A 13797-nucleotide genomic window follows, 5' to 3' on the forward strand; every position below is an offset into this window, starting at 1 on the left:
CTTCTCATGTTCTGCACAAAAGGACATGTAACGGACTTCCTTCCGTAAACAGCAAACACATACTGCACATACCAATGAAACCATAGCCTATCTTGACACAGAGGCGATGCACGTAAACACAACAGCTTTTATGAAGCTCATCTCCATGCTTCATATGTGATGTGAAATTAGTGTCAGATGTTTGCTTTTCGGTGATGCTGGACTTCTGTGGAGATGTCCACTCCAGAGTGACTGCTGGGACCTAATAAACACTTCACTCAGACATCTATCACTTTTTAAGGATGTTACCACCGACTACGCAGCCCTCCATGCAGAAAGCAACTCAGAGAATGTCCTCAATTGGTTTCATTATTTACACCCACGTATACAGTACGTGTCAGTGTGATATTGGTATGCACTGTTAGTCCTCATGTTGCATGGAGGATTTTCTTCCCTGATGTGTCTGAGTGTAACTGAAGAAAGGTGGAGCTGGAATTCCTCACACAGACCAGTCTTCCTGTGTTGAGGGTTCATGGCAGGGCTGATGCACAGGAGGAGACCAGCTTTTCCCCTCAAAAGAGGGACATAAACAGAGTCAATGCGATGCAATAGGCATTGCAGGTTGAACATCTCATCACAGTCTTCTCTCATTGCTTCAGCTATCAAAGCTCTGTGCTCTGAGCTCCATGAAGCTAATCAACACTCATGCTTCTCGGGCCTCTATAGTGTGCATAGACAATCCTTGTTTGGTTGGAACCAGGTCCCCAGTGTCATTACACACAGGCGGGGAACTTGTAATCTCTCTGTAAGTACTTGCAGTGAGTCAAGGGAAAACAAAAAGCCATTAATTACCAGTAGTGCTAAATGGATCTCCTTGGCTGCAAGTGTGTCTTGATTGAGAAGGAATGTGCCAGAAAGGGGTCACAGTCTCTAAGGTTTACAGCAATGGTTATTTGGCTCCAGCCGGAGCCAAAACCAAGGGAGGAGAAGAACTACAGCTGGCAAACGGCATTCCCTCAAGCAGTTTACATATCTGCGGAATAATCTTTAAATTGATCATTCTCTCAAAAACACACAGACATACAAACACTACTGTACCAAGATAGACAAATGCCTCTCACTATAAGTGCAATAGATTTCCCCATTAGGACTCTCATAGTGACCTAAATCCATGGAGAGTTTTGACCAAGATAAACACAGTCACAGATGCAGTGCCCTCACACCTAGGGGCAGTTTCCCAGACATAGATTAATAAAACGAATCGTTGAAACTAATCGTTTTCAATGGAAAATCTCAACTGAGGATGGTTTTTAGTCTAGGATTAGGGTCAATCTGTGTCTTGGAAACCAGCCACTAGAATACAGGTATGCTAAAGCAGACAATAGTCTCCTTCATATAAACCCAGCTAATTTCCTGATACATTCAGCTTTGGAAATACAGCATAAAAGCACCTTAACCTTTGCACAAACAAGCTCATAGCTTCTATAATTAACTATACATTACTTGATAATAAATATGTTACGGAAAATGTGTGATACCGTATACATTATAATCATGTACATAATGTGATACATACGCCTTTTATCCTAAATTTACCCAGTTGTTTTTCTTTCTCAATACAGCACATTATATTTGTCAGTGTCAGTTATTGAAAGAGAGAGTACACTACAGTACAGCTACTTGCATAACTGTTTCTATGATAAGCCCTCCAACTGAAGTTGAAATCCTGTCAGGTGTTGGGTAGTCCTACCTCTTCTCCAGTGTTGACAGGCAGCCATGTAGAGGCTGCAGTAGAAGATGGTGGTGAGAAGAACCCACCAGGACATCATGTTGACCCTCGGCCCAGCAGACATCCTCTGACACAGCTCTATCTCCCTCTCGGTCTCGGCCTCGGTCTCTCTTTCTCTCTCTCTCTCTCTCTCTCTCTCGGATGTGGGAACACAATCACATGCTCAGAAAAACAACCCTGAGCCCAGCTGTTGAAGAGCTGTTAACAAACAACCATAAGGACTCTCAAGATGAAGAAAACACACTGACTGCAATTGAACACTCCTTCTCAGGCAATGGCTTCATCCTTCCTCTTCACCACTCTCTCTCTCCTTCTGTCTCTCCCTCCCCCCCCCCTCTCTCTGTGACTATATTCTCTACAGCCAGGCTGTCTGGGCTGTCATCTGGAAGTCATAAGGACCCAGAGAATGCCTGCTCCTGCCCTGATCCTGATCCTGATCCTGATCCTGATCCTGATCCTGCACCTTCTCCGCTGGCGGCTGACCTGGTTCCCCCTGCTACTGACTGACTCAATCAGGACCTGCACCATACTGACAGCAGGTGATCCCCAACCTGAAGTCATCATCATCATCATCATCATTATCATCATCATCATCATCATCATCATCACTACTGAGTCTATTCTCAGGCTTTATTTTGTTCATGACTACAGACTAACAGACAAGACAAGTACAAAACACACGCCTGTTAACTTGAATCCAGTGGACAATACAAGCATGTCTGTTCCTCATATGATACAATGAAAAATACCACTTCAAGGTTCCCTTCATCTCTCTCCACTATTCTCTCTGCTGATTGTCTGGTCTTTGTTGTCTCAGAAAGGCGGCAATAACATTCACAGCTCGCAGTGCAGTGCCAGGGAGCATTGTGCTCTGTGTTTCTGCTCAGGAATCCAGGGCTGTTTTGGTTGGCCCAGTCTCTGAGGCCATTAAGGCCTGCGAGGAACAGAAAACCCAACAGATTCCAGATATTCCCGACATCAGTCTGCTCTTTGGGCCTATTTATACAAGAATCTATTGTAACATACTGACTGAAAAAAAAATCTTTATATGCATTTTAGCCAGAATTAAAGCCAACTACTGTACTGCTAATCTATGGTACGTTTTCTGCTTAAATTATACCCTACAGCTTAAATACCATCAAATCAAAATATGACTGATGGAATAAAACAGAATGAAAAGCACTAACAGCTGTTATGAAGATGCAAAATCACCTTGATTAAATTACATGGTTCATCTGGCTAACATACCAGCAGGCCTGGTTAATTTACAGCACTGTCTCTGACTTTCATATCTGTCATTTGCTATGCCGATACCATATGTTTTTGTTTTTTTTATGTTGTTTTATTCCACAACCAGATGGGCGTCTGAGAGTATTCTGCCCTTGCTCGGTAAGCTCATAGAACACAAAGTATATTCAAACGGCTGATGCATACCAAAGCGAATTCCAGTAGGATGAGCTATAACATTGATTTCTATGTACATTACACATCCAAGACATACGCCAATAACAGATAGTGTTCTGAGGGCTGAAAACAATGTCCAACAGGCAGAGAAAAGCACCTGTCCTCTGTTTGCCTAAAGCGTGAGCGAAAGGTTTCTACTGGTGGAAAGATATTAGTATTTTTAGTACACCGGCCTGAACTGGTATGAAGTAGTCAAGTCACATAGCCCTCTCGCCCTCTCATACTCTCTCTCCATGTGGACTGAAGTGCTGTGTCCTTTAACCAGCAGGGGGCAGTCTTAGAACACATATTTACTATGTTCTCCATCTCTTTGGCTTCATCAGAGTGGTGCTGTTTGGATGCTCTCTTGGTGACAAATGTGGAAATTAATTCTGTTAGCATAAGTTCTTGCAATATGAATATACTTGAGAGAGATCTAAGGGTGGTTTGGGGCCAAGGCCAGGTGTGGACCCTCGAGAAATTGTTTCACTTAATTGCTCCAGTACTGTAAATCTCTGTACTACATAAGAAATGCAAATTCATATGAGGCCATTATGAGTCTGTATGAGCCTTTCTGGTGGAAATATTACTCTTAAACAAAAGAAATGCAGCTGCAATCTGTGACCCTTTCATCTCTAATACTTTGGGTTTGGATCAGATGTTGAATAACTTGGTACTGTGTGTGAGTGGGTATACATAACACAATCCTTACAAAGAGAGTAATTATCCCATCCATCTTCTCTATGGCCAAACAATCAGCATTTGGCTCTGAGAAGCCTCCTGATACGTACTGTAGCTACAGCAGCAGAGGCTGGGCAACAGTAAGAGTGAGTCAACTTACATTGACAATAGTAGTTTCTCAACAGCTCCAACTAAGAAACCCTGAATAAACACTACCATATTCCTCTGGAAACCTGGAGGACGTTAGTGTGGCTAATTTGACTGGACACACACACCGTCTCAGCAGCCCAGATCCTCACTGTGTCTGAGAATAGAGCTAATGTCTCCTGGCTCTCTCCAATGACAGCACTGCTTATTATGGTTGGCCACAGGGCACTGGATAGAGGCTCCACTCAGACTCTAGGGCTCAGTGATGCTCAGTTGCAATAACAGCCAACTCAAAACAAACAACTTGTTTAATTACCCAGGCATGAAGACAATTACTATGGAATAATTAGTCATTATGACAATAAGGCTTGGTAATTGCTTTGCAATTAACGATTACCACTGGCAGAGTCCCATGAAATGGAACTATACTTCACTTCTAGTCATGGCACCTTTTGACCAATAACTTGAGAAAAACAGCTTGATTGGTGGCTGAAATGTCACTGGACAACAATATTTGCCACTTAACTTTAAAACATAATACTCAACTTCATACTCACCAATCCAATCAACTATCAAACCAGTACAGTATGTAATAACATGTTATTACTGTGTTGTTACTACACATCTAAGTAGATTACGACAAGACATTTTTTAGGTAACAACAGTGAAATATTACCGATCTTCTGTTTATTGTCATTGCAGAGTAGCATTGATTCTATATTGACGTGACTGTCTGTGATGGGATGGATGCATTGGGATTGAAGTCCTCTGAGTCATGTGTTGTTGGCGTGCCGCGGGGTGCATTCCTCGGCTGTAGCAGGAGTGAAATTTGGCGATGGAGACGTGGTGAGAGCGACGTAAGAGCAGAGTGATTATCTCCGACACAATCATCAGAAAGCGCACAGGAGTCAGGCCACGCCGCCTGCAATTACCAATTTCAGCTTGGCATGAATAATGAAAGGGTGTGTTCGGTGGGCCGAGAGATGTTAGCACCCTCCTCTCCCCCTGCTCTCAACTCGCCTCTCCCCCCCCCCTCCCCCCCCAAGGACAGAACTGTCACATACCAGAGAGAGAGAGAGAGAGAGAGAGAGAGAGAGAGAGAGAGAGAGAGAGAGAGAGAGAGACAGAGGGAGAGAGAGAGAGAGAGAGAGAGAGAGAGAGAGAGAGAGAGAGAGACAGAGACAGAGGGAGAGAGAGACAGAGGGAGAGAGAGAGAGAGAGAGAGAGACAGAGACAGAGGGAGAGAGAGACCAGTCACCAGCCCTGTCCATGAGCAGTGATGGAAGGAACATAGCCTGAGGGTGTGTTGACAGCTGGTTGGGGAGGTAACATTCTGATCACCGCCTATACTCCACACACTGGAGACAGTAGTGAGAAACGTACCTGCTGGCTGAAAAGTAGTCCTACTTTTTTATTATTTCACTTTTGGAGGTGACTCAACACACAGCTCATAACCGGTAACCGTTGACCGTAAATCTGTTTGTAATGTGATCTGTTCCTTCCTGAGAGCGCATTTTTAATCATCTCGATGGAGCTACGCCAAGACCTTTGTCGTCCATTTCCGTCAATCCATTTCAGATTGATAAACTAATGATCAGAGCTCAAACCTCTCCAGATGAACTGCTCATCCCGGGGTTCATTTGTCAACATCCTGCCTCTCTCCAGTCCGGAGCCCTGGGGCGATTAGAGGATGAAAGACAGGAGAGAATTAGAGATACAAAAGGGAAATGAAATGAACTCGTCTGAAAAGCTGGGCTGGGACATGACAGGCTCTCGGGGGGCGGGGGGCGGGGGTCTAATTGTCAGGGGGGCACTCAGACGAGTGTGTTGTTGCACCCTTGGCCCAGAAGTGGAGTAGAAGAGAACACATCAAAGCGACAATGCGCTGGACCACAGGTGGCTAATGGCTGGATCTCACTCGACTTGCTGTACTCACAACACAAGAGACACTCACAGCCCAGCGGAACACAGAGAGGAAAGGTAACGCAAAGCCTCTACTTACTGCACACAATAGGTATGGGAATAGGAAGAGAGAGGAGAGAGGAGACAGTCCACTCTGTGGTTTACTGCCCTCTATTAAACCCACAATGGAAGAAGAAGAGGCTGTCACAACAGTTGTGGTTTCATGATGTTATGTGATTATTGTGGCTTTTGCAGTCCCAACTGCGATGCTCTAACATGCTGTTGTTTCTCCTAGAAAAAAACAGAACCGTTTTGTGATCATTCCACTCGTCGTCTCTCCACGGAAACAGGGATGCTGCAAATGTGAAACATTATGTTTGGAGTAGCAGGCTCACATTCCTTCCTTTTTTTTCCCGGATTTCTTCCCGAGAAATCCTTCTGGGGAATTAGCTTGTTGTTGCTATGCAGGCGGCTCATTGCCTTCACCACATATTTCTTTGGAACAACAGGTGTGTCCCTGTATAACCCGAGGTTATAAAAGCAAAAACAAACCCATTCTGGGCTAGGCTGAATTCCTGAAGGATTCTCACAGCTTACATGAATGCCACCTCTCTTTTTGTTGGGAATAAAGAATCTAAACCGTACATCACACATAAATGGCCTTGGATCAACCCTGTCAATAGAAGTGAGCCACACCAAGAACATGATAACACAGGATAGATTGAGGCTAGTATGTCTATGATCCTTTTCTCAATGGGGGAAAGGAATTGAAAGGAAGGGTTAGAGTTAAGAAGGGTTAGGGCGCTATAGTTAACAAGGGGGGATGCTCAATAATTCGTGGACGACAACATGTTTACTATAGATGTTTTATACGTTTTTTTTATGATACGCAAGGGCAGTTTGGATTTTTAGTGCCCTATTTTCAAAGTAGTATTTCAGAGGATAGGACTCAGCTTGAAGCCCATATTAGTTGTGCTACTCTGTAACCTTTGCACAGAACAATGCTTACCAAATCCAAATATCTTCCTTGTTAAAATCTCACACTTCTTCTTTCCTCAATCCCCTCAAAGCTGTTTACCGCAGAGCAAAACGCCTTGTTAGATCAGAACTGCCTTCCCAGATCAAGCAATGGCTATACAATAAACCCCTATCAAACATACTGTTGAAATACAAACACGCACGCACGCACGCACGCACGCACGCACGCACGCACGCACGCACGCACGCACGCACGCACGCACGCACGTACACAAGCACACAAGCACACAAGCACACACAAGCACACACACACACACACACACACACACACAAAACAAGATTAGCTTGATGGGCATTGTATAATGCCAGCTGCATGAGGACAGAGAGGACATTAATGAAGGCCGTTGGCAGATATGGTCGATGGTGTGCGCATCGGGCCATCCCTCTCTCCCCCTCTTACTCTCTCTCTCTCTCTCTCTCTCTCTCTCTCTCTCACACACCTCTGTATTGTGGTGTTGTTTGCTTTCACCGTGAATGCCCCCCTCTATCCATCCCCCTGCTGCGTCTCAATCATTCCTCTCATTAGATATCTCATTATAAAAAAGCCTCTAAAAGCCTCCCTCGTTACCGCTTTTGCTCTGGAGCAGACTCACTCTGGTGGCTCTGCTCTGTCCTCACACGCTGTCAGAGCTTCAGGACCAGACAAATAGCCCACCATTCGCCATGCCTCCCAGTGACAATGTACAAACGTAAAAGTATGACTTAAAAGTTCTTTTGAAGCTTGTCAAAAAAGATTGGTTGACTTCCTAAATGCTGTTACCCAGAGAGTGCTAAAAGTGTGCATCGTGGTCTTATCCATGACCGAATGTGCATTCAAGCCTCCCTCGGCTCTCACAGCTATTTCATATTTCCTCCTGACAAAACAATACTGTAAATAAAATAGAATATAGCATGGTTTTATAACTCACTACAATGTCACCTTCTAAAGTTGTGATGATGAGATGTAGGGAGATACTGCTGTGCACTCCCAGAGTCTGTCCCTGTTCTGTGGGCTGCCCTGTGGCAGGTACAGGGTACTTTGTGGATATCTCTTCGGTGGTAAACTAATCTTTCTATCCAAACATCAGAAATTGTGTTTTCTGCTGTGCAATAAAATAATGTTTTTTTCCTCTAGGCTGTTCTACACAGTGAAAGTGGAAGGAAGGCAGGGAGTGAGGGAGTGAAAGAGAGACAGTGAGGAAAAAAGTGTGTGTGTGTGTGTGTGCCTTTACTTCTCTCTGGTCTGCCGGTGGCTACCACTCTGGAGAGGTCAGAGTGTTTGCCAACAAGCCTGTGCCTCTCCTTGTTTCTCCCTCTCTGTCTCCTTTGCTCAATCTCCCTTCTCTCCCTGTGTTTCTCTCTCTTAGTCCCTACCCTCTTCCCTCCAAGGCCCTGGGCTACTGTTCTTTCTACCCTCTTGTTCCTCTCTCTGTCTAACCCTGTTTCTCTCTCTCTCTCTCTCTCTATTTCTTTCTCTCTCTCTCTCTCTCATTGAATTCCCTGCTGTGTGTGTAAGTTTTTCTCCTCAGCATCAAGGTCAGTTTCAGACATAATCCCAGACAGAGAGTAAATCATTTCGTGTCTAAGAGTGCCCTGGCCTTGAACACAGCAGGGTGGTTCTAGTGCTACTGCCTGATCCACTTTCCCTGACACTGTCTCCCTCTGTAAGACACACAGGGTGTGTTTGGCTTTCATCCCCACAGTGGAGAGAGAGAGTTAGCTGCTCGTTTTGTTGAGGGAAGAATAATGTATGGTGATTTTATTTACCTTCTGATGTCCTCTACTGAGCTGAGCCCCCTCTCCTCCCCTCAACAGCCGTGGCTGCCCTGACCCCATCGCCACACAGTCCCTCAGCCCCACTCCACACATTCATCCCTTATCACCCCTGGCCGTGTGTGTGCATGTGCAAGCTCACATGCTAACAGATGGAATAAGGCCACCGGAGGGGCTTATGGATTTTTCCTGCTACTCTCCAGTGCTCAGTGACCAGCCCCCTGAGGACACGACAGAGCCAGGGTAATATTGATCACCACTCGCAGTAAACAAACAAATCCCACAGCTCTTTTTTTTACCCTGATCTTCAGCCCACTCCTGGAATCTCAGAGCCGGCGGTGTTTCCTGTGTTGTCTAAGAGGAGGTAACACACCCTGGGGCATGCTGTTCTAGCACAGTAAACCTGCACCTGAGTGTTCCCTCGGAATAACAATTCAATGCCATTGAAGCCAAGGGAAGTTGGGCGACTTTCTTTATCTGAAAAGCAACAGTTCGAACATGTTGTTAGATCCGGGGAGGCTGGGGGAGGTAAAAATGGTATGGTAGCAATGGCATTCCTCATTCCATTCCATGCATCACAATGAGCCCTTGGACGAGTCTACCTCCCCCAGCCTCCACTGTAATAGATGATCTGTTGGTCTCCCTGGATTGTTCAGCTCAGGTCTGGCTGATGATTTGTGTATCCATCATCTATACAGGCAGGAATGGAGTAATGCTCTGTTGTAATTCATACAGTACATGTGTTTCCTCATCCATACAACTCAAAGATGGCCTGCTTTGGGCCCAAGCCATGCACCTACTCCATGTTTCAAAATAGCATATTCCAATGCATCTGAGACGATAGAATATTTAATCTCTTTAACATACACGTTAGGTATTGTATGATGAAATCCACAGAAACTCATTTAAGATGCCCGTGCAGACGACTGGCCATGAACTTGCAGCAGAGTCTGTTCTCTCTACTCGATGCACTGAGATCTTCTGGGAGAGAGATGGGGCCACAGCCTGTTAGTCAAAGTTAATGAGTTAGTGGATGGTGGCAGATCTGCTCAGGGGTTCCAAAGGTTTCTCCATTGATCCATGCAGGTCCTGAACCCCCAGGTAGCCTACCTCTCCCATACGGCTTCACCTCACCATCTCAACACCTGAGTCATTGATCTAGTTGTGCACAAACCTGAACCCGCACTTACTGAATGCCAGGAGGTTCTGTTCTCTCTACTGAACCTATTTTACGAAACACTCCTATACGCTCTCTTTGAAGAGAGCTACTACAGTGGGTAGCCAACCTACCAAACAACAGAAGAAAGCAAGGAGTCCAACATAAACTCTGACTGACTCCACAAACTAAAACAAAACATCCTATTCTGTCTTGATCTTACTTCTCCAGTGACAGGAGAACACATTGTATACATTTTTGAAATCATCCACAGTGAGAAGGAGTTGTTCCATGAATGTGTTTTTTTTAATACATTTTGCACCATCTCAACAAGGTAATGATACTCTCTGTACGCTCAATTTAGTTCCCATGTTGTTGTTTTTTCGCTCCCACACAGATGACACCCCCTAATCAAGATGAATCAGGCACGATGAGGGAGAAGGTGTAGTAAGCTTTGATTTGTATGCACTCATTCCTCTCAACGCTTGACAGCTTAATTGCCAACACAATTAAAAACATGTAACCGTTGACAGGGAAGTTGGAGGACAGGACAGTGAATGAGACAGCACCCGAACAACCTTCTTCAAAGGAATTCTCCTAGCGTTTCTCAACAGTGCTGACAGGACAGATAGTGAACAGGCTAAATGTGACACAGATAAAAGGCTGGATAAACCCTCCTAGTTCTGCCATCTCAGCAGGATTTGGAGAGATCAGACGATGAGTGGAACACTTGGGACACACTTGGATGCAATAGATTAATTTCTACCTGCAGGGGGTTTGAGCCCTGACCTTGTTCACCCCTAACAATCTATTTTTGTTAGCAGTGCTGATAGGGTTGGGGTTAGGTTGGGCCCCCTGTGGACACTTGGACTACACTGGATGATAAACCAATGGGGCCTCCAGGTCTTTGCTCTGACTTCACCTCTGTTCCTTTAACCCAGACAACCCAGTTAGCCCAGACGGCTGAGAATCCCATAGGCGGAGACTGTGTAGAGGTCAGTGACACACACACACGCACACACACACACACACACACACACACACACACACACACACACACACACATACGCACGCACACTTGCACAAACAGTAGCCCTGATCAAGCATTTTTTTTGATTTCCCATGGAAATCTAATCCAATATTTAGATTATAATCTAGTTTTATGTTGATAGTATATTCAGAAAGAACTGACAATATAGTCTAAACATATCAACTGCGCTCATCAATCTTAACTTACTACTACTCTTAAAAATAAATCTAAAGTAATTAAAGAAAACATGGGCATAGTCCATTCAAAGTCAAGTTACACCCGTGCTTAAACAAGCCTAATGATGTCTGTAACATAGCAACATTCATTGACGCTAGAAAAATGACATTGTACAACAAAGAATTTGCAATACACCCATGCTGTGACCACATGACTTTGAAAAAAAACATTCTCAAAAAACATTACTCTTCATTACTACTTCACAATATTATTCATTTTAATGGCTCTGTGGTACACTAGTGTACATTTCCCATAAATCAAAAGTTGTACTGTGCCTTTTTACACAAATTAAACAATATCTTGGCAGACAAGATAACAAGACATACAAAATGACCTCATTCTGTAATGGCTGAAGTACTTAGGCAGAGGACTCAAAAGCATGACTCTGAGACAAAACTTAAATCCAATATAATAGTCTTTACTTTAAACAAAGGTACGGTACACAGGTAGGCAGTCAACATGTAAGCAGATAATCCAGGAAGGGGGTAGGCAAAGCAGGGTTCGGTACACAGGTAGGCAGTTCAAAAAGGCAGGCAGATAATTCGATAAGGGGAAGACAAAAAGGCAAAGTCAAAAACACACTCGGAGATAAAAAAAACAAAAAAAAACAGGAATACTTATCACAAGGAAATGCTGGGACGTATGACATGAAGGTACAAAGACGAACTGGCACAGAGACAGGGGAACACACAGACCAAATACACAGGGAAGGACGATGAGGAACAGGTGAAGCTAATCAGGGTGGGGTCGACAATCACACAGGTAGGAAACACACAAGGGCAGGTGGTGGAGCGTCTGAAACAAGAGACAAGGTGAGGAACACAAAACAGGAAACAACAAATGAAAAACATGAAACAAAGACAAACATAAACTAAGAAACAGGAGGAGACGTTCCACATTCGTAGTCTCATGAGGGGGCTACAACCTACTAAAGGTCCTCTCCATTAGACATCATCCTTCAATGTCATTCCTAATGCCGTTCTAAGCACACAGTAACTCTAAAGTATTCCAAAACTTTCCTGCGTTGTGCCAAGACGCCCCACTGCTACAGATTAATCAAGTGCATCGTTCCGACAGGGAGAGGGGAGTTCTCTAATTACTCCTGCCTAATTGCTTGCACCCGGATGTCAAACGTTTACCTCCTAGCCTGTGGTGAGCTCACCCAACCTCCCGCCACCTCATACACACACACGCACACACATACACACACACACGCGCCTCCAAGGTAACACAAAAAACTGTCTGTTTTGTCTCCACAAGTTATGCCTTTACTGAGAGTAAAAAAAAGACCTAGGGGCAAAGAAAATCTCCTATTTTGTGGTATCTTCATATTGTAATTATTTAGCATATAACAAAAGGAGGGGATTGGAGGACGCTGAAGCCATTTGTTCTGCCTCATAGATCCACACACAGACAGAGCTCTTCTCAGGGCGTGTGATGCACAAACACAGCAAGAGGGAAAAACCTCAGCTCTTACTTTGTGATGATGTTCAAAAACAACTGTATGCAACACCATGTAGGAGCAACCCTCCAAGCACTCTAAGCGCAGTAGACCAAATAATCAGCTCTGAAATAGTATAAATGTCAATTCTCTACCCCTTGAGTGTCAGCTTGTAGCATACTGTAGCAAAAAACTATTTAAAAGGAGTGTGAGCATTTTGATTAGTCTGTTTATGTGTTTATTGGCAGCTTTTAGACACATAATTCATTTAATTATGAGGGAGAATAATCTTAATGGGAGTTAGGGTTGTAAAAACACTCATACAAATAAATAAGAAGGCATTGAACCATTACAAAACTGAAATTGTCTGCATAATTATTATATTGGGCCACTAAATCAGCCGTTAGAGGATAGAGATGAATCCTAATCCTAGACTAAAATGCATCTTCAAAGATTTACTATTGTTATTACTAAAATATTATTTAGTTCAGGACTAGACTGAATCTTTGTCCGGGAAACGTACTCATATAATGTCTATTTGTTGGACCTGTTGATTTGTTTTTGTCAATAGAGTTGGGATCCCTGGCAGTGGGTAGAATTCTCCATTGACTTGAGTCTTTGTCACCTCTGAATGTACATTATATCATGCATTGATATCAATGGGACATACACATATCTCAAGTTATCATGAATTTACCATGATGCAGGGAGGGAGGGTTTACAGAACTAGCAACACAGTACAGATTGTATTATTAGTAAGTGTTTGTGAAAAGGCCTCAATCAACATTCAACAATCTACAGATTTTTGCTGTTTAAATCAAGACCACTTAATGTATTCCCAGGAGGTGTAGCCAATCAGGTGAGAGCTCTCTCTAGTACATCATTACACACAGTGCACCATTAAAGAGCACTGCAGTCAAGTTGAACAGTTGAACCTGAACTTGAAATCTACCACTTGAGCCAAATTTAAAAGTTGGCAGTGGGAACTGGGGTCACAATGAATAAGGCAATGCAATGCCAGCTCTTCAAAACCTTTGGCAAGGTGAATGAAATGTAGCGTTGAAATGTTCAGGTGAAATAAAGACTTGGCCTACTATGAGGATCCAGGCTACTTGTTATTGTCCAGTACGCCTCCTTATCTGTGGTACACTTGTTATTAATCACCAGTTCATCTCTGCTCACACCTGTTCTTCTAATGTAGT

The 13797-nt window shown here is 43.9% G+C and overlaps 1 protein-coding gene across 1 annotated transcript in view; it reads right to left on the reverse strand.

The window, feature by feature from the left end:
• Positions 1–1832, reverse strand: part of fam180a (family with sequence similarity 180 member A) — a gene marked incomplete at both ends in the record, with an annotated part of 6460 nt that extends 4628 nt beyond the window's left edge. The window contains one exon of the mRNA XM_083691874.1: positions 1730–1832. Coding sequence (XP_083548000.1) covers positions 1730–1832 — 103 coding nt within the window. The remainder of the gene's footprint in view (positions 1–1729) is intronic.
• Positions 1833–13797: the final 11965 nt, after the last annotated feature.

Source organism: Argentina silus, assembly GCF_951799395.1.
Source record: "Argentina silus genome assembly, chromosome: 20".
Taxonomy (NCBI): Eukaryota; Metazoa; Chordata; class Actinopteri; order Argentiniformes; family Argentinidae; genus Argentina; species Argentina silus.